General features: G+C 43.3%; 1 protein-coding gene across 2 annotated transcripts in view; it reads right to left on the reverse strand.

The window, feature by feature from the left end:
* The window catches only part of RFX4 (regulatory factor X4), a gene marked incomplete at both ends in the record, with an annotated part of 169,765 nt that overhangs the window by 65,034 nt on the left and 77,257 nt on the right, over nucleotides 1–27,474 (reverse strand). The window contains 4 exons of one of the 2 annotated variants that reach the window (XM_081249530.1): nucleotides 6,824–6,987; nucleotides 13,575–13,652; nucleotides 15,106–15,319; nucleotides 19,400–19,461. In XM_081249530.1, the coding sequence (XP_081105656.1) occupies nucleotides 6,824–6,987; nucleotides 13,575–13,652; nucleotides 15,106–15,319; nucleotides 19,400–19,461 (518 nt within the window). Of the gene's footprint in view, nucleotides 1–6,823; nucleotides 6,988–13,574; nucleotides 13,653–15,105; nucleotides 15,320–16,896; nucleotides 16,992–19,399; nucleotides 19,462–27,474 lie in introns of those variants that run through there. The other variant, XM_081249531.1, reaches the window with a different exon arrangement.

Here is a 27,474-nt window from a genome sequence, read left to right on the forward strand (position 1 = left end):
AAAGATCGAGAAGATACAAGAAATGTTTAACAAAGACCTAGAAGAATTAAAGAACAAACAAACAGAGATTAACAATCCAATAAGCAAAATGAAAACTACACTAGAAGGAATCAATAGCAGAATAACTGAGGAAGAAGAACGGATAAGTGACCTGGAAGACAGAATGGTGGAATTCACTGCTGCAGAACAGAATAAAGAAAAAAGAATGAAAAGAAATGAAGACAGCCTAAGAGACCTCTGGGACAACATTAAACGCAACAACATTCGCATTATAGGGGTCCCAGAAGGAGAAGAGAGAGAGAATGGACCCGAGAAAATATTTGAAGAGATTATAGTCGAAAACTTCCCTAATATGGGAAAGGAAATAGCCACCTAAATCCAGGAAGCGCAGCGAGTCCCATACAGGATAAACCCAAGGAGAAACATGCCAAGACACATAGTAATGAAATTGACAAAAATTAAAGACAAAGAAAAATTATTGAAAGCAACAAGGGAAAAACAACATAGAAGGGAACTTCCATAAGGTTAAGAGCTGATTTCTCAGCAGAACCTCTACAAGTCAGAAGGGAGTGGCATGATATACTTAAAGTGATGAAAGAGAAGAAACTACAACCAAGATTACTCTACCTGGCAAGCATCTCATTCAGATTTGCTGGAGAAATCAAAAGCTTTACAGATAAGCAAAAGCTAAGAGAATTCAGCACCACCAAACCAGCTCTACAACAAATGCTAAAGGAACTTCTCTAAGTGAGAAACACAAGAGAAGAAAAGGACCTACAAAAACAAAACCAGAACAATTAAGAAAATGGTCATAGGAACATACATATCGATAATTACCTTAAATGTGAATGGATTAATGCTCCAACCAAGAGACACAGGCTTGCTGAATGGATACAAAAACAAGACCCATCTATATGCTGTCTACAAGAGACCCACTTCAGGCCTAGGGACACATACAGGCTGAAAGCGAGGGGATGGAAAAAGATATTCCACGCAAATGGAAATCAAAAGAAAGCTGGAGTCACAATACTCATATCAGATAAAATAGACTTTAAAATAAAGAATGTTCAAGAGACAAGGAAGGACACTACATAATGATCAAGGGATCAATCAAGGAAAAGATATAACAATTATAAATATATATACACCCAACATAGGAGCACCTCAACACATAAGGCAACTGCTAACAGGTGTAAAGAGGAAATCAACAGTAACACAATAATAGTGGGGGACTTTAACACCTCACACCAATGGACAGATCATTGAGCACTTCACTACATAAGATAACTGCTAACAGCTGTAAAAGAGGAAATCGAAAGTAACACAGTAATAGTGGCGGACTTTAACACCTCACTTACACCAATAGACAGATCATCCAAAATGAAAATAAATAAGGAAACACAAGCTTTAAATGACACAATAGACCAGATAGATTTAATTGATATTTTTAGGACATTCCATCCAAAAACAGCAGATTACACTTTCTTCTCAAGTGCGCACGGAACATTCTCCAGGATAGATCACATCTTGGGTCACAAGTCAAGCCTCAGTAAATTTAAGAAAATTGAAATTGTATCAAGCATCTTTTCTGACCACAATGCTATGAGATTAGAAATCAATTACAGGGAAAAAAGTGTAAAAAACACAAACACATGGAGGCTAAACAATACGTTACTAAATAACCAAGAGATCACAGAAGAAATCGAAGAGGAAATAAAAAAATACCTAGAGACAAATGACAATGAAAACACGACGATCCAAAACCTACGCGATGCAGCAAAAGCAGTTCTAAGAGGGAAGTTTATAGCAATACAATCCTACCTCAAGAAACAACAAACATCTCAAATAAACAATCTAACCTTACACGTAAAAGAACTAGAGAAAGAAGAAAAAACAAAACCCAAAGTTAGTAGAAGGAAAGAAATCATAAAGATGAGAGCAGAAATAAATGAAGTAGAAACAAAGAAAACAATAGCAAAGATCAATAGAAGTAAAAGCTGGTTCTTTGAGAAGATAAACAAAATTGATAAACCATTAGCCAGACTCATCAAGAAAAAGAGGGAGAGGACTCAAATCATTAAAACTAGAAATGAAAAAGGAGACGTCACAACAGACATTGCAGAAATACAAAGCATCCTACAAGACTACTATAAGCAACTCTGTGGCAATAAAATGGACAACCTGGAAGAAATGGGCAAATCCTTAGAAAGGTATAACCTTCCAAGACTGAACCAGGAAGAAATAGGAAATACGAACAGACCAATCACAAGGCATGAAATTGAAACTGTGATTAGAAATCTTCCAACAAACAAAAGTCCAGGACCAGATATCTTCACAGGTGAATTCTATCAAACATTTAGAGAAGAGCTAACACCCATCCTTCTCAAAATCTTCCAAACAATTGCAGAGGAAGGAACACTCCCAAACTCATTCTATGAGGCCACCATCACCCTGATACCAAAACGAGACAAAGATACTACAAAGAAGGAAAATTACAGACCAATATCACTCATGAATATAGATGCAAAAATCCTTAACAAAATACTAGTAAACCAAATCCAACAACACATTAAAAGGATCATGCACCATGATCAAGTGGGATTTATCCCAGGGATGCAAGGATTCTTCAATATACGTAAATCAATCAATGTGATACACCATAATAACAAACTGAAGAATAAAAACCGTATGATCATCTCAATAGATGCAGACAAAACTTTTGACAAAATTCAACACCCATTTATCATAAAAACTCTCCAGAAAGTGTGCATAGAAGGAAACTACCTCAACATAATAAAGGCCATATATGACAAACCCACAGCAAATGTCATTCTCAATGGTGAAAAACTGAAAGCATTTCCTCTAAGATCAGTAACAGGACAAGGATGGCCACTCTCACCACTATTATTCAACATAGTTTTGGAAGTCCTAGCCACGGCAACCAGAGAAGAAAAAGAAATAAAAGGAATACAAATTGGAAAAGAAGAAGAAAACTGTCACTGTTTGCAGATGACATGATACTATACATAGAGAATCCTAAAGATGCCACCAGAAAACTACTAGAGCTAATCAATGAATTTGGTAAAGTAGCAGGATACAAAATTAATGCACAGAAACCTCTTGCATTCCTATACACTAATGATGAAAAATCTGAAAGAGAAATTAAGGAAACACTCCCATTTACCATTGTAACAAAAAGAATAAAATACCTAGGAATAAACCTACCTAGGGAGACAAAAGGCCTTTATGCAGAAAACTATAAGACAGTGATGAAAGAAATTAAAGATGATACAAACAGATGGAGAGATATACCATGTTCTTGGATTAGAAGAAGCAATACTGTGAAAATGACTATACTACCAAAGCAATCTACAGATTCAATGTAATCCTTATCAAATTACCAATGGCATTTTTTACAGAACTAGAACAAAAAATGTTAAAATTTGTATGGAGACACAAAAGACCCCAAATAGCCAAAGCAGTCTTGAAGGAAGAAAATGGAGCTGGAGGAATCGGGCTCCCAGACTTCAGACTATACTACAAAGCTACCATAATCAAGACAGTATGGTACTGACACAAAACCAGAAATATAGATCAATGGAACAGGATAGAAAGCCCAAAGATAAACCCACGCACCTATGGTCAACTAATCTATGACAAAGGTGGCAAGGATATATAATGGAGAAAAGACAGTCTCTTCAGTAAGTGGTGCTGGGAGAACTGGACAGCTACATGTAAAAGAATGAAATTAGAACACTCCCTAACACCATACACAAAAATAAACTCAAAATGGATTAGAGACCTAAATGTAAGACTGGACACTATAAAATTCTGAGAGGAAGACATAGGAAGAACAAACACTCTTTGACATAAGTGACAGAAAGATCTTTTTTGATCCACCGCCTAGAGTAATGGAAATAAAAACAAAAATAAATAAATGGAACCTAATGAAACTTAAAAGTTTTTGCACAGCTAAGGAAACTACAAACAAGACAAAAAAACAACCCTCATAATGGGAGAAAATATTTGCACACGAATCAATGGACAATGTATTAATCTCCAAAATATATAAACAGCTCATGCAGCTCAATATGAAAAAAACAAACAACCCAATCCAAAAATGGGGAGAAGACCTAAACAGACATTTCTCCAAAGAAGACATACAGATGGCCAAGAAGCACATGAAAAGCTGCTCAACATCACTAATTATTAGAGAAATGCAAATCAAAACCACAATGAGGTATCACCTCACACCAGTTAGAATGGGCATCATCAGGAAATCTACAAACAACAAATGCTGGAGAGGGTGTGGAGAAAAGGGAACCCTCTTGCACTGTTGGTGGGAATGTAAATTGATACGGCCACTATGGAGAACAGTATGGAGGTTCCTTAAAAAACTAAAAATACAATTACCATATGACCCAGCAATCCCACTTCTGGGCCTATACCCAGAGAAAACCACAATTCAAAAAGACATATGTACACCAATGTTTATTGCAGCACTGTTTACAATAGCCAGGTCATGGAAGCAACCTAAATGCCCATCGACAGATGAATGGATAAAGAAGTTGTGGTACATATATACAATGGAATGTTACTCAGTCATAAAATGGAACAAAATTGGGTCATTTGTAGAGACGTGGATGGATCTAGAGACTGTCATACAGAGTGAAGTAAGTCAGAAAGAGAAAAACAAATATTGTATATTAACGCATATATGTGGAACGTAGAAAAATGGACTGATGAATTGGGAGATTGGGATTGACATATATACAATAATATGTATAAAATGGATAACTAATAAGAACCTGGTGTATAAAAAAATAAATAAAATAAAATTCAATTAAAAAATATCAATGAGAAAAACATCAACTACCAAACAGAAAAATAGTCAAAGGATAAGAACAGAGAGTTCATGGGAAAGAAATAGAAATCACTCTTAAAGACATGAAGAGATACTCAACTCCATTCGTAATAAGATAAATGCAAATTAAAACTTCACTGAGACAAGTTTAAGTCACAGACCCTTTGAACCAGGAATTCAGCCCTTTAGGAATTTATCCTGCACATATACTCTATGTAGTAGGATGAAGGGTTGTTCCCCCCATGATATGTCCACCTGGAACCCGTGAAGTTGACCTTATTTGATAAAAGGGCCTTTGTGGATATGATTAAATTAAGGATCTTGAGATGAAACCTTGGATTAACTGGGTGGACCTTAAATCCAGTGACAAGTGTCCTTACGGGAGACAGCAAGACACAGAGTGGGAATCAATGTGAAGATGGGAGGCAGAGACTGGAGTGATGCAGCTACAAGCCAAGGAACGCCAAGCATAGACGGCGCCCATCAGAAGCTGTGAGAGAGGCACAGATCAGATCCTCCCTCAAAGTCTCTGCAAAGAACCAACCCTGACAACACCTTGATTTTAGACTTGTGGCCTCCAGAACTGTGAGGGAATATGTTTGTTGTTTTCAGCCACCCAGTTTGTGGTACTTGGTTATTGAAGCCCTAGGAAACTAACAAACTGCACCATGTAAAAGAATGTACTAGGGCTTCCCTGGTGGCGCAGTGGTTGAGAGTCCACCTGCCAATGCAGGGGACACGGGTTCGTGCCCCAGTCCGGGAAGATCCCACATGCCGTGGAGCAGCTGGGCCCGTGAGCCATGGCCGCTGAGCCTGTGCGTCCGGAGCCTGTGCTCTGCAACAGGAGAGGACCACATACCGCAAAAAAAAAAAAAAAAAAAAAAAAAAAACTAAAAACATCATTCATCACAGCACTGTAATAGGACAAGATTGGAAACATCAAGACAACTAATCAAACTCAATACAGAGGAACAATATGCAGATGTGAAAAAGAAAAAAAAAACTCTTTATAGACTGATATAAAATGCTCTCTGTAGCAGTCCCAACAGGAAACAGATGCCACTCAAAACACTAGAGTTTGTTTATAAGGGACAAGTCATAAAGGTGTGGGTAGGCATAGGAGAACCCATAAAGGTGACTGCTGCAACTGGGGGTTAGGGTCAGCAGGCTCTCATCCACCTCATGACCAAAGGACAACCTGGAGGGAGAGAGGCGGCCTGGAAGGCAGCAGAGCCCAGTGGAGGTACGTGGCCAGCTGGGGGTGACCTCATAGGGAAGGAGGTAGTGAGGCAATCTCCTGACTTCACCCTCCTCCCTCCCTTTGATGTCCCTTCTGACCCCCTCCCCACCACCGGCTGATCGGGGCTGGAAGCCAGAGGGAAAGGGAGCCCAGTAAGGAGTTCCATGCAGTCCATCCTCCCCACCTACCCCTCACAGGGCAGAAGGCAGCATGGAACACAGCGGAGCCTGCATCTGAAGGGGCACAGAAGCTGCCCAACACAATCTCCAAGACTTGTTTTTTTGAAACAAGGTACATAACAGCATATGTAGTATGTCATCATTTGAGTAAGAAAAAGTATATGTTGTGCACTGGTTACATGTGCATAGCAGATCCGGATGGGGCCCTAAGAAAATAACTGTATTTGATGCTCTGGGGAGAGGACCTGGGTATCTGGGGAAGAAGATTAGGAGGGAGACTTTTCACTGTGTAACATATCATCCTTTTTGAATTCTGAATGATACAAGAGGTTCAAAATGTTAAATTTTATTTATACTGGAAATATTAAATTTTATTTATATTCAAAAAGATAAATAAAATTTAATATTTTAGAGTCCAATATTAATGGTCTTTACAAGGGAGGCCCCCAGACAGTGCATGGTTCTATTCAATAAATGAGAAGCAGGAACGATACCTGCTGAGGACCAACCATGAGGGGATATGGGAAGAAGCGTGCCCACCTGTCAGGTAATGCCTGCAGCACAGTGGGCATCAGCACTCCGGAGATAGCTTTGTAGAGGATGGAGTCACACACGCCGACGATGTTCACCACCGTGGAGGAGCCCAGCACAGGCAGCATGTGGGGCGGCATTCCTTGCCAAAAGTGCAGAAGGAAACTTTGAACCTGTATCAACCCACAGAGAGAAGAACCGTTGAGGTTACACAAGGCCCTCCCAGCGGAGCCTTGGGACTCAGCCAAGGCCAGCCCAGTCCACAGCGCTATTCTCTTCTCCCCTTGCAGCAGCAGAGGCCGTCCCAGCCTGGGTGGCTTACGAGGCCCCGGAAGGTCCTCCTGTCCCAAGTCTTCACCCTGCCCGTGTGGGTGCACGCCCCCTGCTGGAGAAGCACTTGGCCTGGCAGCCTGGGGTCTCTCCTGCCCTGGGAGAGAGCAGTAGCCCCTTAACCCACCTGCCCCTTCATGCTTACCGCGGTCTGGGTAAGAAGTTTAAGAAAGGGAAGGTGGGATGTTGCTTCTAAAAAGCTCAGAGCACAACAACTATTCTTTGGGCCTGTTGGTGCCTCGGGGACCCCAGGGTGTTCTGGAAAGGAAGGGAACATTGTGTGAGTTGCTGGTAAGAGGACTGTGTCTAAGAGGAAGAAGAGCAGGTGTCACAGACAGAAGTCTCCTGATACAATCTTGTGCGCCCCAAAAATGGATAAAGTGCAAAGGCCTCTTCGTGGCCAAATTCGACCATTTTCTCAAAGAGCCCTTGGTGCAGCCTTGGCTGGCTAGCGTCATTATGGGACGCTAGACGGTGCCATCTGGACAGTAAGGTACGAGGACACCCAAGCCCAACCACTAGCACAGGACAGAAATCTAGCGGGCCCTCAAAATGGAGTTATTGTTATTAATATGAGGATAGCAGGCCCCCTATCCCTGTATCTTCCAGGGTCTGAGTTGGAGGTCAGGGAGAGAGCAGGTGGGGGGTGGGACAAGATAAGGGAAGTGAAGGGACACGGTAGAAGATGGTTATCTGGTACACATAACAACCCTAAAGATACCTAGACTTCAGCTAACATTGAGGAGTGACTCATCTTAAAGTTAGGAAACAAATAATTGAAGTTTTGTGAATTCTTACAAGCTCAACGTGGTTCCTGTACTATGTATCTTTCTTTCCTCCACAGATGGGCACTCCTGAACCCCTGTGTACAGCACTGCCCACATCTCTGGTTCCCCAAATCAATCCTGACCCAAGGCAAGAGGTCATTTAGTACCCAAGTCTAACACTTTGGAGGTGGTATTATTAATGGTGTCAGCGTTATGTATTTATTGAGTGCTACTATACGCCAGGAACTTAGCACAGGTTCTCTCAGTTAATACTACAGCTTAGGATCACTGCTCCCATTTTGTAGAGACATTAACTTATTTGTCCAAAGCCAGACAGCAAGTCAGGGAATGGACGAACTTGTCTTTTCACAAATCAGTCTAGTGGCTAGTTTGCTCTTCACGTGGGCTTCGATCCCATTCCTGAGACCTATGCCTCTTCTTGGACTGCTGCCCACATCCCAGCTTTCTGCCCCAGCCTGGGGACCTGCAGTTGTCCTTCAAGCCCCTCTTAGGAGTAGGGTCTTACTTTCCTTTGACCAGGCTACCTCTGACCCCAGCTTGGTGACCTGAGCTCAGCCTCGGATGGACAGAATTCCCTGATCCCCACGGCCAGGCTGGAATTCCCAGTGTAAACACTGAATGGGAGGCTTGGGGGGTGAGGAATGAGGAGAAAAGCATGCCCTCTGACTTCCTAGAGGGAAAATGGTAATTTCCAAAAACAGGATCAAAGTGGTAAATGAGGTCAGGTTTGTTAAATTATGAAACTCAAAGTCACAGTTCTGTTAATTCCACGAGAGTGAAAATATTGCAAAGTTTACAACGAGATTAAAATTAAAACCAACAAAAAAAAATCCAAATGAGTGAAGACTGCCTTCCAGGGTTCTAATTCTGTCACCACTACCAACTAGGGGTATAATATCTCTATGCCTCAGTTTCTTTACCTGTGAAATAGGAATAAAAGTAGTATTTACTAGATTTTGGTAAAGATTCCTAAAAAGTACTTATTACAGTGGTTGGCACATAGTAAATGCTCAATAAAGGTTAGCTGCTATTATTATTACTATTATTATTATTATTTGTATCATGGAGGCACTACAACTATGAGGCCCAAGAAATCAGTGCACTGCCCTAAGACATTTGAGATCCCCTTGCCTACGTTTCTGAGCGTCACCCAGCCAGGATCCCCATGGTGGCTCTGCTCACCTGTCAAGGTTCCTGTTCTTATTGGGACACCTGGTGGCTGACTGCTGGCCGCCTTGGGCCTGGAGGTGGCCACATCTCTTAGACAAGGTGCTTACCCTCCAGACAACCCTCTGCTGTCTCCGGATCCCACCTCATCCCTGGGCACTGGCCTCTGGCCAGGTCCTGGAACTCCCTGCCTGTCCTTCCAACTCTGAATAAGCATTGCCCAGTTGATTCCTAGTATTTGGTAGATTCTGAATTCATCTGCCTTTCTAAGCTCTCCTTGCATGTAGCCCTACTCTTTTTTTTTTTTTATGAGCAATTTCCAGCAGAAATTCTGGAAAACATTAGCTGCTGTGTACATTAAAACAAATCTGTAGAAAGCCACTCTCATTAGCAGCCATCTGTCTTTTTCAAGTCTGTTCAAGTGACACAGGGAGCCCTGATCAGTCCTGGTACCAGGGCAGCCTTTGTAGAGGGCATATTATCCAGTTTTGACCTCCCTTCCTACTCTGCATTTAAGAGCATTTAATGTCCAGTGGACTAGTTCCTCAGAGTGAGAAGAAAAAAAAAGGAGGGAGAACAGTGTAAAGCTCAAGGGCTGATAACTTGCAAGTCAGGGGTGAAATGGACAGACACAGTGTTCATATCAGGAGGCTGAGCCAACAGGACCTCCTGACAGACTAGATATGAAGCGTGAGGGGAAAAGAAGAACCGAGGTTTGTGGTTTGAGCAATTGTGTGTGGTAGTGGCAATCTAAGACTTGGGAAGAACAAATCTGGGAGCAAAAATTAGAGCTCTGATTAGACCACTGTAAGTTAGACGGCAAGTCATTTGAATCTGGAGCTCGGACTAAACAAATATATAAATATGAGAGTTACCAGCCTTTACAAAATGGAGATGGTGTCTGCCTATTAGTAGGATGAAATAAGATAACTTGTAAGATGCCTGGCATGATGAAGGCATTTCAGAAATGGAAACATAATTAGACAGAAGGGAAAAGTTCTCCTTACTCCTTGCAAGCATAAATGGTGAACGAATCAGGGGTAAATGATTGAAAATGATTATTTAAACCAAGTTTCCTGGATTATCTACTTTAGTCCCTTGAACTCCCAGCCCTTTTTCTCTCTGTTCAATGAAGTATCAGGAGATGATTTCCTTAAGAATACCTAAGTAAGTTTTCTATTTCTTTTCCATGCCTATGTTTAGTTCATTCCTAATATATTGGCACCTTGTGGAAACATATCTGATGACTTCCAGTCATGGGTACTTAATTGCTACAGTGCTAAAAGGAACTTGACAAAACAATACCTACCAAAATACCTACCACTTATTATGCTCTGAGTTTGAAATCAGACACTTTATCTATACAATTGCCACGTAATCATCACAATTTTACTATGAGGTAGATATAGTTATTATCTCCATTTTACAGAAAAAGAAATTGAGGCTCAGAGAGGTTAAGTACCTTGCTCAAGGTCACAGGCTAGTAAGTGGTGAATCTGGGACTCAAACACAGAACTATCTGATTTTACATCTCTCTGTGCAATGTAGTTTGGAGAAGGCTTTGCAGCAAGTCCCCTACATGCAGACTTGGACTCTTTGTGCTTGCCTGACAATGCTATAAGTCTGTGGCGGTTTTCCATCCATCCATCCATCCACCCATCCATCCACTCACCCATCCATCTATCCGCTCACCCACCCAAAAAACATTTACTGAGAGCCTGAGAGTATAATTGACCTGGATACAGTAGTAAGCAAGACAAACCAGGTCCCTGCCCTCAAGGGCTTCCATGGTGGTGGTAGGAGACAAACAATGAACAAGCAAACAATAAGATAATTTAAGATTGTAATACTAGTATACATTGTGACCTCAATGGATATTAAAGATCTTGAAGACCTGAAACAAACTACACCATCAAAGTGTACCAGATGCATCCACCATTTATTTACCAATGACTTTTCTCAGCTGTAGGAGAAAGCCATGCCCATCAGAGGTAAAATACCCCCCTTCAGTCTTTTGTGTTTGGGTAGAATGAACAACATCTCGATCAGCCATCTCAAAAACAGCCATCAAATACCCCTGCCCAGGGGTAGAAAGAATACTGGACCAGCAGTGTTAGGTGACGAAGATCTAACCAACTGTGTGACCTCTCTTAACTCTCTGGTTGACGTATCTGACGAGAGCAAGCATTTGTATGACCTTTTACCAGGCACTGTCTCATCTCCTCCTTCCAGTAGTCCTGTGAACTGGATAGGCAGGGATGATATTTTTATCTTCATTTCTAGGATGAGGAATTGAGCCACGTCTTGAATCCAAGCCTAAGCTCCAAGTCTAGCACTTTTCCCGCAGGAGCACTCAAGCCCTCACAAGGTTTCTGGACCATATATTCTGCATCCTAATTGCTGGTGCGCGTGCTTTTTTTTCCCCTCAAGACTGTGTCCTGTCACCCCATTTCTAGGGGCTAGAGCAGCATATGGCACCATTAGATACCCAACAAGTGTGGGAATGAATGAATGGAATTCAGTGAAGTGAGATGATGATCAAGTTTTGAGATGTATAAAGCTAGATATGAACATAAGGGAGGACTGTCACCAGTTTTGTTGTTAGTACTTTTGTGGCAAAGAGGGACAGCTATCCACTAGAGCTCCTCTTCTCTAGTAGTGTAAGCTGCTGCCCAGTGAGGGGCCACACTTCCCAGCTCCCCTTACCTCAAGGGGGGGCTGTGAGACCAGCTCTTGTCAATAGACTATGGGCAAAAGTGATGCATTTTATTTCTGGGCTGACAAGGTTAAGAAAGGGGATGTCTTCCCTGTAATCCTTTTCCCCATCCATCAGCTGAACAGAAGACTCCAAGGCTCTAGGGCAGGGTGTGGCCACAAGGTGGAAGAAGCCTGGGTCCCTGAACCACCCCCAGAAACCAGCCTTCCAACCAAGGGCGTCCACATTGGATTGTGACATGTATTGTCTCACTGTGTTAAGACTTGGGGCTTATCTGTTACAGAAGCCAGTGTTGTCTTAACCAATCATGAGTCATGGTTTGCCCAGATCTCAGGGCACTGTCTTTGATACGCGAGACATAGCCAAACTACAATACGAGAGAAAGCAGTGAGTTTTCTTTCTTTAAAAAGAAAATAATTCCACTTAAATGGTCACTCAAGGAATTTGGGAAATTTAAGAATCTAGTGGATGAAAGTCAAGAGCAGGAAGAATAGTCCTTCTCTGCCAACATGCTGCCACCTCTTCTGGAGCCATGTCTAAGAACCAAGCGATAGCTCACATATGGCGGTACCACTGCTACACTGGGCTCCTGAGGGAACAGTAAACAAGCGGCACAAGTCCCGGCAAGTGCTCAACAAGCATTCACTGCCTTACCTCATCCTCTTCCCCTCCATCTCCAACAGCATATGCCCCCCTAAAACACACAAAAAGGGTATCTCCAGCATCTTTTTCACCAATAACTACTGATTTTTATAGCCCCTGTAGAGCCTGGGTTATCTTCCTTGAAATTGAATGCCCACACCTGATCTCAGGGTGGTGTCTTTGGTTTAGTTTGTTTTTTTTTTTTTTTTCTGCCTGAAAGTCATTTTCTTTAAACAGAAAGGCCTCAGGTTTATAGGGTGAAATGTGTGGTTTCCTGCCATCCTGTTGGAAGATTCTTTTGGATGGCATTTTAGGCAAGAAGATTTTATTGTCTCTTTGGTTATATAACCAGTGCTTCAATCCTCCCTTATTTCTCCTCCCCATTCCTTAACTGTAATATTTTTAAATAAAAATGAAATGAGGGCTTCCCTGGTGGCGCAGTGGTTGACAGTCCGCCTGCCGATGCAGGGGACACGGGTTCGTGCCCAGTCCAGGAAGATCCCACATGCCGCAGAGAGGCTGGGCCCGTGAGCCACGGCCGCTGAGCCTGTGCATCCAGAGCCTGTGCTCCGCTATGGGAGAGGCCACAACGGTAAGAGGCCCACGTACAGCAAAAAAAAAAAAAAAAGAAAGAAATGAAATTCTTAGATTGTTTGTATTCAAAAGGTGGCCCTACTGGCAGTGTTAGATGGACATGGGGACCAGACCTTGAGAATGGAGGGTAACCAGCTCCAAATGCACTGAAGTTGACGAGCCTCAGGAAAAGGTTAAATCCAAAATAAAGAAAAGCTTTCCTTTAGTTTTTCTGAATGTATAATTCTGGGTGTAATGATACCTTGACAAAACTGTGTTCCCAGGAGGCCAACTGGGCAGGATGCAATTCACTAGACAGAGCAAGTAAAAAGCCACGCCAACTGCTGTTCACACAGAGAATCTGTAAAATGGGGATAGTAACAGTGCCTGCTTCCTAGGATCACTGTGAGGATTAAATGAGCTAATAATGTACATCAAGGGCTTCCAGAGGCCTGGCAGCTAGTAGGGAGCTCATGAAACAGAAGTTAGTGTTATCATAATATTTTAATGCAGAGTACTCACAGCTCAACACTTGTTGACCTACCTCATCAAAGTTGGCTCTTATTACAGTGTCCAGTATTCTCTGACAGTGTGTTCTGTACATCATAATAAAGGTAGAAACCTGTGAGGGGTGAGGAGGGATCAACAATAAAGGCATACATTAATACATGTTACTTCTGCCCTTGGAATTTCAATTTCAAGTCATTTATTCTCTGCTGAGGGGATGAAATTCGCCTAATTCCTACTCATCCTGCAAGACCCAGACAAAACTCATTTTCATTAGGTGGGGCCCGCTGACTCTCAGCTCCCTCCTCTGTGCTCCCATAGCACCTGAGTGTGTTTCTCCCTCAGAGCACTCACCCTGTGGTACGGAAAGCATGGGTTTCTCTCTCTGCCCCATCTCCACCCCCTGAAACTGTGGACTCTGGGAAAATAAAAATAGCATATTATTCATGCTTGTGTATCCAGCATTTAGTACAGTGCCTGGCACATAGTAGAGGCCTACCGAATTAAATTCTCATCAGCTGAGATACTGAAAAGTTAAAACCCGGCATGTACTCATAAGAAGAGGTGATTTTGCCCAAATCACAAAAAGACATTTGGAAATTCTCTAGAATCTGCTTAGCAAAAGAACTGCATCTCCAGCTCCATTTAACTAAGAATTTTAAAGCAATGGTACAGGAAGTTTGTCGAGAAAGAAAGCAAATTTGAGAAAAAATAAGGATTTATCTAGTTCTTAGATTTAAAGCATTCTTTTCAGGTACTCTTTTTGTTTTAGAACCTAGATATATGTTTTATATAAACTTAGTTTGCTTGTGCAAGCATCCGTCTCCCTGCTTGACTGTAAGCTTCCTGAGAGCAGGACTCAAGTCTCATTCACCACTGCAACCCAGTGTGATATGTAGAAACTCATCACCTATTGGCACACTGGGCAGCACAAGATAGGTGCATTAGGATGTGATCACCCAGGGGAAAGTCCCCAAATTTGTGTTTCCAATTGTTTCTTCCCAATACCCTATGGCCCAAACTATCCGATTCACTATACCTATAAAATCTTCTTTGTCTATGGGACTATAATCTCACCACATCCTCTGCAGCACATGGGAAAATAAAGTTTATCCTATATAAAAGCAATCCAGAGGAAGGGGCCCTTGTGAAACGAGACAGTACAACACCATAGATGGGTAGGAAGGTAGGTAAGACAGATAGGTAGAGAGATAAACGTCTAATTTTAGAATAGTATTGGGTTGTAGTACAGTTTTGAAGATAGTTGAGGCAGTTCCCTTATAGCTCAAACCCAGTTACCTCTACCGTTAACATCTTGTATTAGGATGGAACATTTGTCACAACTAATGCACCAACACGGATACATTGTTATTGTCAACTAAAGTCCATACTTGAATCTGATTTCTATCTTTATATTTTTAAACTCACCATTTTGCAATAAAAGTGTGTGTATGTATGTGTGTGTGTGTGTGTGTGTGTGTGTGTGTGCTGTGGTGTGTGAGAGAAAAAGAGAGAGAGAGAGAGAGAGAGAAACCACCCACTCCCAGCAACACTTCAGATGTGGTCACCTTCTCCTCTGGCAGACTGGCCGGCAGATTTAGATCTTTGACATTTGGAAACTCTGGCAGCAATGTTCCAAGTTTGGACCGGGGTGAATATGCCACCGTCTGTTTGCTCACTTCTTTCTTGCCCGTCTCGCTCACCCAGGCGGCTCCTTTCTTGGAATACATCACATCATAATATTGGGAGCTTTCCTTCACCGCGATGCCGTAGTAATGATACCTGGGCCACAAAGGAAGAGAGAGAGACCCACATGCACCCTCATCAGGTGGGGGTTCCTGAGCCGCGGGAGCCCAAGGCCAAAGACGGCTGGACCCATCCTCCCTGAGCTAGAAGAGTTAACTCCTCTGTAAGGCTCAACATGTTGGAAGTCTAGAATTAAACCAAAGTTCCATGTTGCCAGCCATCAATCAGACAGGTAAAAATAACCAAAATTGCCTCCTACAGAAAATGTTAAGTCAAATACTTTGCAAAGCAGAAAGTGGGATAAAAAAATTTCCATTTGTACTTAATCTCTTATATACACGGACCCAAGAAGAAGAGTGTGTTTATGACTGCTAACTGTACCACCAACAAAAATTCACTTGGCCTATGTTTTTCTCAATCAATAAATGGCAGTCTTAAAGAACTGTATCTTAAAAAGGATAAACTCAGTGTCTCAGCTGACACTGAATGTAAGACAAAGACCAGGACTTTTTATTAACTCAGAATGGGCTTAATAACAGCAATGTTTTCAATTAAGACTAATGAGGGATGGAGGCTGCATTTTGTTTGGGTTTTAGCTACAATCTATTGAACACTTGCTATGTGCTGGGCACTTTGGAAAGTGCTTTACCTACATTAATTTGTAAAATAATTCTATGAAATGGGGATTATTATAATCTTTCTACAGACGAGAAAATGGAGGCAAGAAAGCTTAAGTAATTTGTTCAAGGTCACACAGCTGTTTAGGGGAGGAAGCAGGTTTGACTACAGAGACACTGTGCTACGCTAAGAAAACACACGGCATGGTGGTGTTAAAAACTTTAATGTTTGTCAGAGCCACTTATGGAATGTAATAAAAATACAGATTCCAAGGCCCCTTCCCAGACCTAAGGATTCAGAACAGGAAATAGGGGCCAAGAACCAGCACTGAAACGAACACCACAGATAATTCGGATGCACATCCATTTGAGATCAGCAAGCCTGCTGGGTTAGGCCCCTGCATTACATTCCTGGCTCTATGAGACTGCCATTACCTACTATTGTAACACAGCAGCTAACAAGGTACTAAGTGCTTTACACACACTGCCCGATTTCATCTCACAAAACCCCTGGGAGGCTAGAACTAATTATTATCCCCATATTACAGACCAGGAAACTAAGACCCAGAGAATTTAAGTAACACACCCAAGATCATATAGTGAGTGAGCAGTAGAGGCAGGATTTGAACCTCTAAAAGTGCTTTTAAGCGCTGAGCCAGTGACTGTCAAATTTTACTAATAATAAGAATCACCTACAAAACATATTAAAATACAGACTCCCAGGCCCTGCTTCCAAAGATTCTGATTTAGCAGATTCAGAGTAGATTTTTACGATCCCATGGCAATACTAATAATGTAAGTAATTCATGGACCTCACTTCCAGAAATGCTGTACAACGTATTAACTACTCTTTTCTACTCATGGAGATATGGTGGTGACAGTCATGAAATAATACAAAAGAGAAAGCAGTCTGAGTTCTGGGAGAGGCTTCCCAGGGAGAGGAGAGCTGAGCACAGGTAACCTTCCCTCTCCCCGCTCCCCCTTCACCCCTGATACCATTCTGTGACACTTCTGCTTAGTGGGCATCTCGCCTCTATCTGACTGCCTCCTGGGTTGAAGCACCCAGACCCTCCGAAGGTAGCCCAGTTCATTTTAGGTTGGTGTAGTGATCAGAAAGTTCTTCTCTGTGTTGAGCTGATCTCTCTTTTATACGCCTTCTACTTCCCAACTGTCATAACTGCCTTTCCACTTGGAGGGCACTCCTTTGGTAGCGGGGGCGGGGGCGGGTTCCATTTGCTCTGGAAGCCCCTCCAGGCGGGATGGCAGTTATGACACGCCTCCCTGACTTTACAAAGTCCCCCCTTACACTTTCTTAAGATCAAGCTAGTAATAACATGTTCAGATCAGACGGCTTCTTGATTTTTCAGACTGTATGTTGCTAGAATTGGCAACTGCAGTGAAGCTAGTGCTCTGACCACTTCTCAGTTTTCTATTTTTTTTTCAAGTCTGTAAGGCACGTCAACACACTCTCCATCAACCCCCTGCCCCCCCAATTTATTCTGTCAAAGTAAATTTGCTGAGGGATTTTCTCTAAAAGGCCAAGTGGCATGTTGGAGACTAGAGCTTCTTATTACCTTTCAATTGGTTGAAGGTGAGACCAACCTTGGAGGATCCTTATGGAGAGGATACAATGAAACTGAATTTTTAAAGAAGATATTGCCCAATTTGCCAACCTCTAGGTTAAAGAAAAAGAAAACAAAAAAACAAAAGCAGGCTCTTACATGTAGACAGAAGGAAACTTTCTCCAAACTTATGCACGATGGGAAACCATGCTGTTCTATCTTTACTACTTTTACTGCCTGTCTTTACTATCTATCTATCTTTACTATCTATTTGTACACTTTTATCTCAGAAATGGGCAACAATGTATTGGAGCCAGTGACTCTAAAAAGACCATAAGCTGGAGAAAAATAATTCCTTTCCATTCATTCAATAGTCTTCCAACCATCCACTTCTCTGTGGATTGATTTGCCCTTGTGTGCCAACCACTGTGCTCACCAGCAAACAAATAAGGAAGAATCTGGGTTTTCTACTCTATACTCTTAGCAGGGCTGAAAGCTCATTTTTAAACACATACTGGAATTTTTCATTATGAATGAGATTTGTTCATCAGAGGAGTCACCCTGAAAAATTATTAGAAATTTATTCCAAAATGGCCCTTGCTCAAAAATTTTCTGTAAGTCTCTTTGGAAATTGCCCCCAGAGCTTCTGAGCCACGTGAAAAAAATGAGCCTCGTTTATTTTCAGAACTTTACTACAAAGGGTTTTCCCCAGTTTGATCATCCACTTTCCACTTTCTTTACCTAATTTGGCTCCAAAGTTAAACCCACCCTTGGAGGATGGGAATGTGCTGCCTGGGGATGGCCGGGGGTGGAGTCAGGGGGCAGTATTGGACATGCTGCTTCTGAAACACTTTTAGTGACAAGTCTTACAAGTCCTATGTGGTGGTTGTTTTTTAGTAAAAAGTTTCATTATTTTATAAGTCAGTATGTGTTGATCTGCTACTCAGCATGGTAAAAACGTTTAGAAATGCTGCATAATAAGGCACCCTCTAGTGGAATCACGGTGTACAGTAGTATAATAAAGGTTCTGACAAGTCCTGCATAAAGGAACCTGTTTAGCTCAGTGCTTATCAAACTTACATAGCCAACAGACCTTCTTCATGGAACACCTAGTCACTTCCAACAGTTTTTTGAAACACCCTTCGAGGCAAGTCTCTATAAATCCAGATTTTAGTGAAGCCTGGGCAAAATAGGCAGAGTCCCTTCCCATTGACTCTCAACTAGCAGACAGGCATCTACACAGCCTCTCACTCCTCGGGTCACCTCCTCAGTAAGCCCTTCCAGGGCTACCCTTTCTAAACCAGACCAACCTTTTGTTATTCTCTAGGACAACCCTCTTCACAATCTGATGATCTTTTTTTGTCTGTCTTCCCCTGGAGAATACATGTTCCATCCAGGAGGGCGGAAGCCTGTTTGCTCGTGTGTCCCCACCACTTAGCACCATTTATCTGACATGCAGAAAATGTGAAGCAAACATTGGTTGGTTGGTTGGTTGACCGAATGGATGAATGGGAAGCAGTACACCCTGGGTACCACAGCATGGCTGGAGCTTTCCACCCCATCTCCCTTGCAGGGATCAGTACAGGGTTGCTTCTCTGGCAGACTGGATACTGTCAGAGTAGAGAGTTTGTTGACCAAAACAATCCAAGTAACCTGGAGATTGGTCAAGAAACCACAAGGCGCTCCTTTTAAAGAATGCCCAAGACTCTTTCACAAAAACAACTAAAGGCAGGGTGGCACCATGTCAGATTCCTTAAAGCAGCTGGCCTTTTGGACGGCCTTTCTCTCAGGGCTCCTGGGAGAGGGGGCCACTCCCGCCAGCCACAGACTTCCCCCCAGGCCTGCGGACTGAGCTCAGGATGAAAGGCCTGGGGTCCGGACCTGACTGGAGGCCCGTGGACATGCACTCTGTAGGTGGAAAGGCTGTCGGTGCTTACTTTGACTGTCCTCGGGTCCCGAGTCTTCTGGTGGTTAACTGAGGAAACTGCTGCCTTATGATCTGTAAGTCAACACAAGAATCAGTTACGCACTGGGAAAAGCTGGGAGCATAGTGATGGAGTTTACAAACAGCAATCTAAAGAATGAAGGAAAACACAGACCCTTGGTTGCGATGACTTATTAGGAGTCCAAGAGGAACCCCGAGAAGACCACTAGTGCTGGGGACGCGGGTGGGGGGAGCACCTGAGTGACGGTGGGGCTCTGGATCCTCAGGGGGGTCTTACTTAGCCACTATGGGCTTCACCCCCTTTCTCACAACGTAGGCAGTGTATGCTTTCATCCAGAACCTGTCACCCCCGTTTAGAGCCCTCCAAAGCCTTCCACTGCACCTGGTACTCACCCCCACCTCAGCCTCTTAAACCCGGTCCCTGCTTACCTCCTGGCCTTCCTCTCCTCCAACTCTCGCCCTTCCTCACTGGATCCCAGCCACACTGGCTTGCTTTTTATTTTACTTTTTCCCTGTTCCTTAAACATGCCAGGCTTCCTCCCCCCAACTGGGGGCCTTTGTACTGCAGCTCTCTCCATCAGGAATGCAATTTCACCCAGATCGTCACAAGATTAGCTCCTTCTCCTACAACATTTGGGCCTCTGGGCAAGGTCCCTCTGCCCAGAGGCCTTCTGTGACCGGCAGGTGCAGAGTAACACAAGCAGCACCCCAGCATGCGACCCTGCTTTCTGTCCCCCTCTCGGCACTCTCCGCAGTTGTCTCGCTCGCTTACTCTCCGAGTGGTTATTTCACATCTCCCCCCACTTGAACATAAGCTCCACAAGAGCAGGGACCTGGCCCAGGGCACATGCGAAGAGCTCAGTCCACGTTTGTTGAATGAAGGCATGAAGCCCGACCCCTGGCCTGGAGAGTACCCTTTACTCATTTGCCAAGTGGACGACGCTAAGTGCTGCTTCCCAGGACAACCACGTAGATCTGCCAGAAACCTAGGAGGAGAGGCTGTCTGCCAAGGTGAAAACACAACCAATGGGCCTCTTTCTTGGTGTGTACAGCGATGGTGTTTGTAAAGAGGCAGCACGGTAGAGGGGTTCTGTGCAAGGGCTTTGGAGCTAGATTACCTGGATTAGATCCAAGCTCAGCCATTTGTTATTCCGGGGCCCTTGGGCAAGTTATTTAACATTCAAATGACTCAGCTTCTTCATCTGTAAAATGGGAATGATACCAACCCCTACCTCAGAGAATTTTTGTGAAAATTTAAAAAGTAAACATATGTAAATAATTAGCAACAGTGCCTGGCACTTAGTAAGGGTTCAATAAACATTGCCCATTATGACCAGTGATTATCCTGATGACTCATTCATTCCCTTTTATTACCAGGGATGTTTAAGTCGAGCCACATTCTTCTAACTCCCTTCTCTTCTAATATAGCATCGAACAGGTAGGTGTGGTCAGACAGAGGGAGCCTGCACACTGTCCTTCATAAGAGATGCTGCTGTTGATTTCCCATTGGCAGGGCATGAACCATGAGCACCTTCTCAGAGGTGGGGATGAATCTCTACTGATCCACTTACACCCTCTTCCAAGCCTTTCCTGATCCCCTGGACCAGGTAAGAGCTCTTCCTTCTCCAAACCGCTGCACCTGCTACTTCCAGTCTGTGACCAAGTTCCATCCTCCCTCTATTGTGAATATATCCTGATTCTCCCCACATCTCCATCTCCATCGGCCCCAGGGCCATAATCTCACACCTGGATTGCTGCAATGGTCTCACTGCCCCTGCTGTCAGGCATGCCTCATCTCAACCACTCCTTCATGAAGACTCCAGACAAAGTCCAAACCCACCAGGTTCTGCCTTCATTCCACCTCACCTCTCGTCCTCCTCCTCCTCTCCTAATCCCATGAAGTACTGAAGGGTACTACCACTTTTTAAAAATGTGCTAAACTGAAGAGCCAAAAAATGGCCTTTGCCTCTTTCTTCCATTTGAGCATCAGGCTTTTTCATCTATCCAATGGGGATAATGACACTGTTTCAACCTATCTTCCAGGCTCTGCCCCCCCTCTTGATGTCTTCCAGGAGCATCACCCTTTTCTAGCACATTCTCTTCATCGACAGACGTATCCTTCAATCCTTTGATGGCTCTTCAGAGGATCCTCAGAAAACCCAGTTTCCAGGCTTTAGTGGTTATCTTATGGTCTCCCAAGCAATATATTTGCATGGTTAGAATCTTTAATTCCATTTGTGAAAATACTTTTTCTCTAAAAATATTTGATGGCCAAATCCTCTCCTCCTCCTCCAAAAAGAGAGAAAGGTCATTTCAAATAAAGCACGAAGAGAAAAGGAAGCCTGTTAGGAGTTGGGGGTGGGGAATGGGTGGAGGCCCTGCTGCAACACATCACTCTCTGCCCAACTGGAGGTCAAGACTTTTCCCACTCTGAGCAAAGAAAGCTGTTGCAGACAGCACGTCCTCCTTCCAGCCGCAACAAAAACCTGTGGGAAGGGAGTTTGCTTTTTTTTTAAGTGTTTCTTATGGGCTGCAAATTACAAATTATTCTCCTTTCCTTTCACCAAATAATCAGCTGGTCCCTGAATCTGAAAGCCCAGCACAATTTAGTTTGAGTCTCAAAATGCAGGGTTGGTTCAGCCCTGCTAAGGCTGTTCAGCTTTTAATTTCTGGAGCAAGACTCAGCAAACAGTCAAACACTTTTGTGGAGCTGTGAGAGTTGAGCTTCACTGTTTGATAAATGGGCAGACGGCAGGCAGCCCCTCTTTCTTTTTTTGTATGGATTCAATGAAGCCTGCCTAAAGAACACCACATGCTGCTCTAGCTACTGATCTAACATTCCGCAACATCCCAGCCTTCCAAATTCCCTTTAATTACTCAGGAATCCCACCCTCTGCTCTTTCAGCCTGGGCAGACGGGGCTGGGGTCTCCATGGGCCAGGGGTGGGATGCGGAGAAGCTCTGGGGAACCAGTCTCTCCGGGGCTGCTGGCATTCTTTTTTAGGTGGTGGTCAGGTTATTCATCTCTTCCGTCCGTTCTTCTCTCCATTAAACACATGGCTCCAGGTGGAAGGAAACTCAGCACGCAGGCTACCCTGACATAATTTTGTGGTTGTAGTTTTTTAAGAAACATGAGTGAGTTTGTGGCAAACGTTCCTGAAATGGCATCTTCAAACCACAGGCCTCATTTAAGATAAGGAAGGGGAAGAGTGAGAAGAGGAACTGACACTCATTGGGCATCAGTGGGCACCATGCACTAGACAAAGTATTTTACTCTCGGTATTAAATTTATCCTAAAAAACACACTGGAGGAGAATATGATGGTCCTCGTTTCACAACTGAGGAACTGGGGTCTAGGGTGATACAGGCTGCTCGGATTCACAGACGCCAGCGAGTAGAAGCAGCAGGGATCCAGTTCCACTGTCTCCTGTTCATCAATTTCACCAACACTCAAGGGAGCCAGCAAGTGTCCACTGACTGTGCATGAAACCCTCAGCATTCTCTGTGGGTGTCACCTCAAGAGACACCTTCAGAGCCACACAGCAAAGCCACTTGGCCTCATTACTCTACAGAGAGGCCTTGTTTGACTTTGACCCCAAGTCGTATGGTCTTGATCTAGCTTGATCTCCAAACTTAGTCATCAGGGACGCTCTGAAAAAAGGCTTTTGGTTGTTCCCAAAAATTCAATCCACCCTCAGTAGGCAAAGATTTGCCACCAACAAGAACTGATCCAAAAGAAGTTCCAGTGTCATGGAATAAATGGATATTCTCCCACACTCTGAGGGAGACAAACTCATGTATACAAAGAATCAAGTATGCTTAAGACAGTTTTAAAACAAGAGCTCCTGGTCTTATTTCAGAGGTCATTTGGGTATGGGCAAAAGAAAAGGGGCTTTTCAAACAGCAAGAAATTATAAATTCAGTACAATGGCAAGTACTTGTGCCTTCTCTTAAAAAACACACACAACAATTTTTTGAACAAGAGAGAGAAATGGTTAGGGAAAGAGGTTAAAGGAATTCTAATTGTCACAACTTTAAGTCTCAAAGTGGGGTACTCACTCTCTTTGTTGGCAATAGACTTTGCGCCTTTTTCAGAGAAGAAAAAATAATTAAGCCTGGTAGTATGAATAAGTTTTCCTAAACACTTTCCCTCAATGCTACCATCTTGAAATGGGTGTTTGCCAGAGTAATTTTACTATGCTGGTATAACTCTATCCATTTAACAATGTTGGGAGGAGTAACACCTACTGGGGGCCAGGCACTGGAGGTTGAGGTGGGTTCTACCCCACTGCAGGTTCCACAGGAAATTCCACAAAAGAAATTTTTAAAAATTACAAGGTATTTACACCTAGAGCAATGAGACAGAAATGGAATTTCAAATTATGCATACGGATTGATGAAGGATTCTGAGAAGACCCCCATGGCTAGAGAGGTAACAATCTGTTGCCCCCGATAAGTACCGTGGGTAACAATTCCAAGAAGTCCAAAAATCCATATGTGAGCCCAGTATTGTCCTTGGGATGTTGGGATGATGTGTCATGTCTGTGAGTGTGAGAAGAGAGACAGTCATCATACACCCATTTAGCTAGAATGTGGTGAGTTACATAAGATAGAGGTTAAGTCAAAAATGGAATAATTCTGAAGATAATAATACGAGAGGGTGAGGGTGGTGAGGGTAGCATGTGTATGATGTGGGAAATTTTTCGAACAATTGTTCTCAAAATTGTTCAGAAGGAAGAGCAGCTAGAAAGGTTGAAACATTCATATGTTAGTGATGATATATTAAAAACATGATGCATTAAAGTCATGAAATGTTGCGACAGTAAACTGAAATCATAATTATAGCTAAAGTGCATTGAGTGTTTATACTTACCAGGCACTGTGCTAAGGCAGCCCTTTTAACAGTCATTATCTCAACAGTCCTCAGGTGGTTGGTACCATGTCCCCATTTTACAGAGGAGAAAATTGAGGCTCAAAGCTATTAAGAAATCTCCTGAGTTCACACAGCTGGTAAATGGTGGAGCTGGGATTCAAACCCACACAATTTGATTTCTGAGCTTTTACACTGCACATCACTAAAGACGTGTGAAATAACAAAATATGGAATCTGGTGTGAAATCAGACATTCTGACATCACAGCAGATACTAAGGGTTAAGAAAAACATATGCAAGAATTTAAAGTAGAAGGAAACTGTCCATGTGCTTAATTTTTTTCCTTTGCAAATTGAAAAAAGACCATCTCTGAAGAATCCTAAAGATGCCTCAAGAGTACCTTTATCTCCCTCTGTGTCCCTCCACAGGTGCGCAAGCAACCTGGGGTCAGGGCAGATTGTGAGCGCTCCTGAGGAAGAGGGCAGTCATGTTACATGAGAGGAACCTATAGCCTTATCTCTGTTCCAGGCATACGTGGCTGACAGAAGCATAGGTCCCCAGAACACTGTTGTCTGTCTGTCTGTCTGTTTGTTTCTTGCATTGCTCAAGCATGGGCGGCGGGGAGGAAGGAGCCACATATTCAAGGAAGCAACACCCACAGCCCAAATGGCTAAGTACCTCAAGCCCTCACGGGGAAGAGGCAGGATATAAATAAATTCAATTCATACAAGTACATCTGCTGCCCCAGATTCCCTTCCTCCTGTCTCCCTACCTCTTACTGGGTGTGGGGGGGTCCCTGCCCAGCAGGTGGCATCCACTGGTCTCCCCCCTTCCCCTCAGATCCAGCCACTACACGTCGGACCTTGGGAAGCCCACTCAATCTCTTTGACTTTTAACGTCCTTGTCTGGAAAATGAGAAGGTCTCACCAATAGATCTCTAAGTTCCCTTAATAGATTAAACTTCTTTACAGTGAGGTGTTAGTAACTGGTAAGTATTAATGAATTATCCTGCTCTTTTGTAGTTGCATTTCCACAGACTTAAACGAAAGGAACTGAGGATTTTGAGATATCAGCAAGCCTTCGGGGGAGGTGTATTTGCGAGATTAAAGGGCCTCCCCACGTATTCAAGTCGCACTGTGTCACAGCTGTCTAGTTGCCTATCCATGAATCAGCCTCTTCCTGACAAGCTCAACAAATGTTTGACCATAAATCATGTTACCCCACACAGTCTAAGCTAGTCACTTGGTGCACTTATGCTTCCTCCCATGGGCTCCACATTTGAGAGTACACCCTGCACTCTCTCAGGATCCTGGGTTCCATTTTATAGTCATGACACATAAAAGGACACATGGAGAGAAATGGGTGAAGGTGATCACAGCATGCTGACTATAGTTAACAATACTGTATCGTATGATTGAAAGTTGTAAGGAGAATAGATCTCAAAAGTTCTCATCACAAGAAAAAAAAATGTGTAACTCTGTGTAGTGATGGATGTTAACTAAATTTATTGTGTTGATCATTTTGCAGTACATACATACATCAAATCACTACGTTGTACACCTAAAACTAATACGATGTTAGATGTCAATTAGATCTCATTTTTTTAAAAGAAAAAGGATACGTGGATTTCTGAAATGCCCTTATGTGGATAAAATGGCTAGTTGTCTGCCCCTTTCCCTTTCTAACCAAACTCTAATTTTTTATTCCAGGAGGCGATGGACTACATTTTCCTGCCTCCCTGACAGCCAAGGGCAGACAGTGAGACAAAAGGGGAAATCATTGGGCAGGGCTCTGGGAAAGCTTCTGAAGACAGCTGACTCAGCTGGAGTTTTGACCTTTCTCTCCCTACACCCAAGAAGTTTTCTACTTCTTATCTGGAATTTAGGCTTTGTTGTCCAGCAGTCACTTTGGACCATGAGGTGACCTAGAAATTAGAAGCCATCTACTAAGAATGGCAGAGAGGAGAGAGAGAAGGAGCCCAGGTCCCTGATGCTCTTATAGAGCTGTTATACTAGCATAGGTTACCTTCTTTTAAACTTATTCTATGTGAAGAAAAGTAAAACCACAAATTTATTTAAGCCATTGTTTGGGAATGAGGAGAGGAGTCTTTTACACACAGCCCCAATACAATTCCTAACTGATACACCTTCTGATTTCCACCCAGGATTTACCTCATAGGAAAGGTTCCAGGGGCCCTGGAATCAGCTATCTCATCTTTAAACAGGAACAAAAAACGGCATCTAGTTCACAGGGCTGTGTGAGGATTAAATGAGGTAATATGTGCAGAGGGCTTGGCCCAGTGCCTGGCAAAGAGTGTCAGTGTTATTGTCATTATGATTTCTCGTTGAAAAGTGTTTCCAGTTCATATGGTAAAGGTCCTCGCACCTCTGTAGACTAACTTCCCCACGTGACAGATGGAGGGACTGAGGTTCAGAGAGGGAAATGGGACCTGTCCAGGGTAACACAGAGAGTAAGAGTGATAGATCCTCAAATTCAAGGCCCCAAACCTGGCGTTATTGGAAACTCCCCACCTACTGCGCATGGTGGACCCTCAGTAAAAGTCTGTGGAAGAAGACATTCGTTTGCCTTTAATCCTCCACCAGAATGCCTGTTACAAATGCATGGAAAGCAATCCAATTAGTAAGAGAGATTCTCTTAGCTCAGAAATCTGAGGTCCAGTTTTTCTTTCCGAAAAAGCTTAGCTCTTGCTAAGCACAGTAATGCTCCATCTCTGGGCAGGTGGAGTTTTTAGTTTCCAAAAGACCAGTGGAAAAGCAGGAGAAAGAAGCATTTGGTGAAACTGAAACACTCACTTCAGCTTCCATGGATCTCGCAAGTGTGCAGGTTAGGAGAAGGCAATACTGGGCACCTAGAGGTACTCGGGGATTGACCTGGTTCTCGGGCTGCCCTCACTCCCCACCCCGAGGAGGCAGCAGGTTCCTCCTCTGCGTCCCTCCGATCCTGGGAGTTCATAGCTCAGGGGGCACGTCTGCCATCTTGCTTTGCAGTTTCTCACATGCATATGCCCCTCTGCAGACTCCTCCCCTAGAGGACTCCATTTCCCATCTCCTGAGATAAATGCATACCTAATAAATGCATACCTAAGGTTCACTTGGGTTCACCCAAGTGTTGAGGGGGAAGCAGAATGGGAAATACTGGCAGGGGGGTTCCCAGTGCCTGGAACACCCCGTGGGGA

The sequence above is a fragment of the Mesoplodon bidens genome, assembly GCF_964165515.1.
Source record: "Mesoplodon bidens genome assembly, chromosome: 11".
NCBI lineage: Eukaryota > Metazoa > Chordata > Mammalia > Artiodactyla > Ziphiidae > Mesoplodon > Mesoplodon bidens.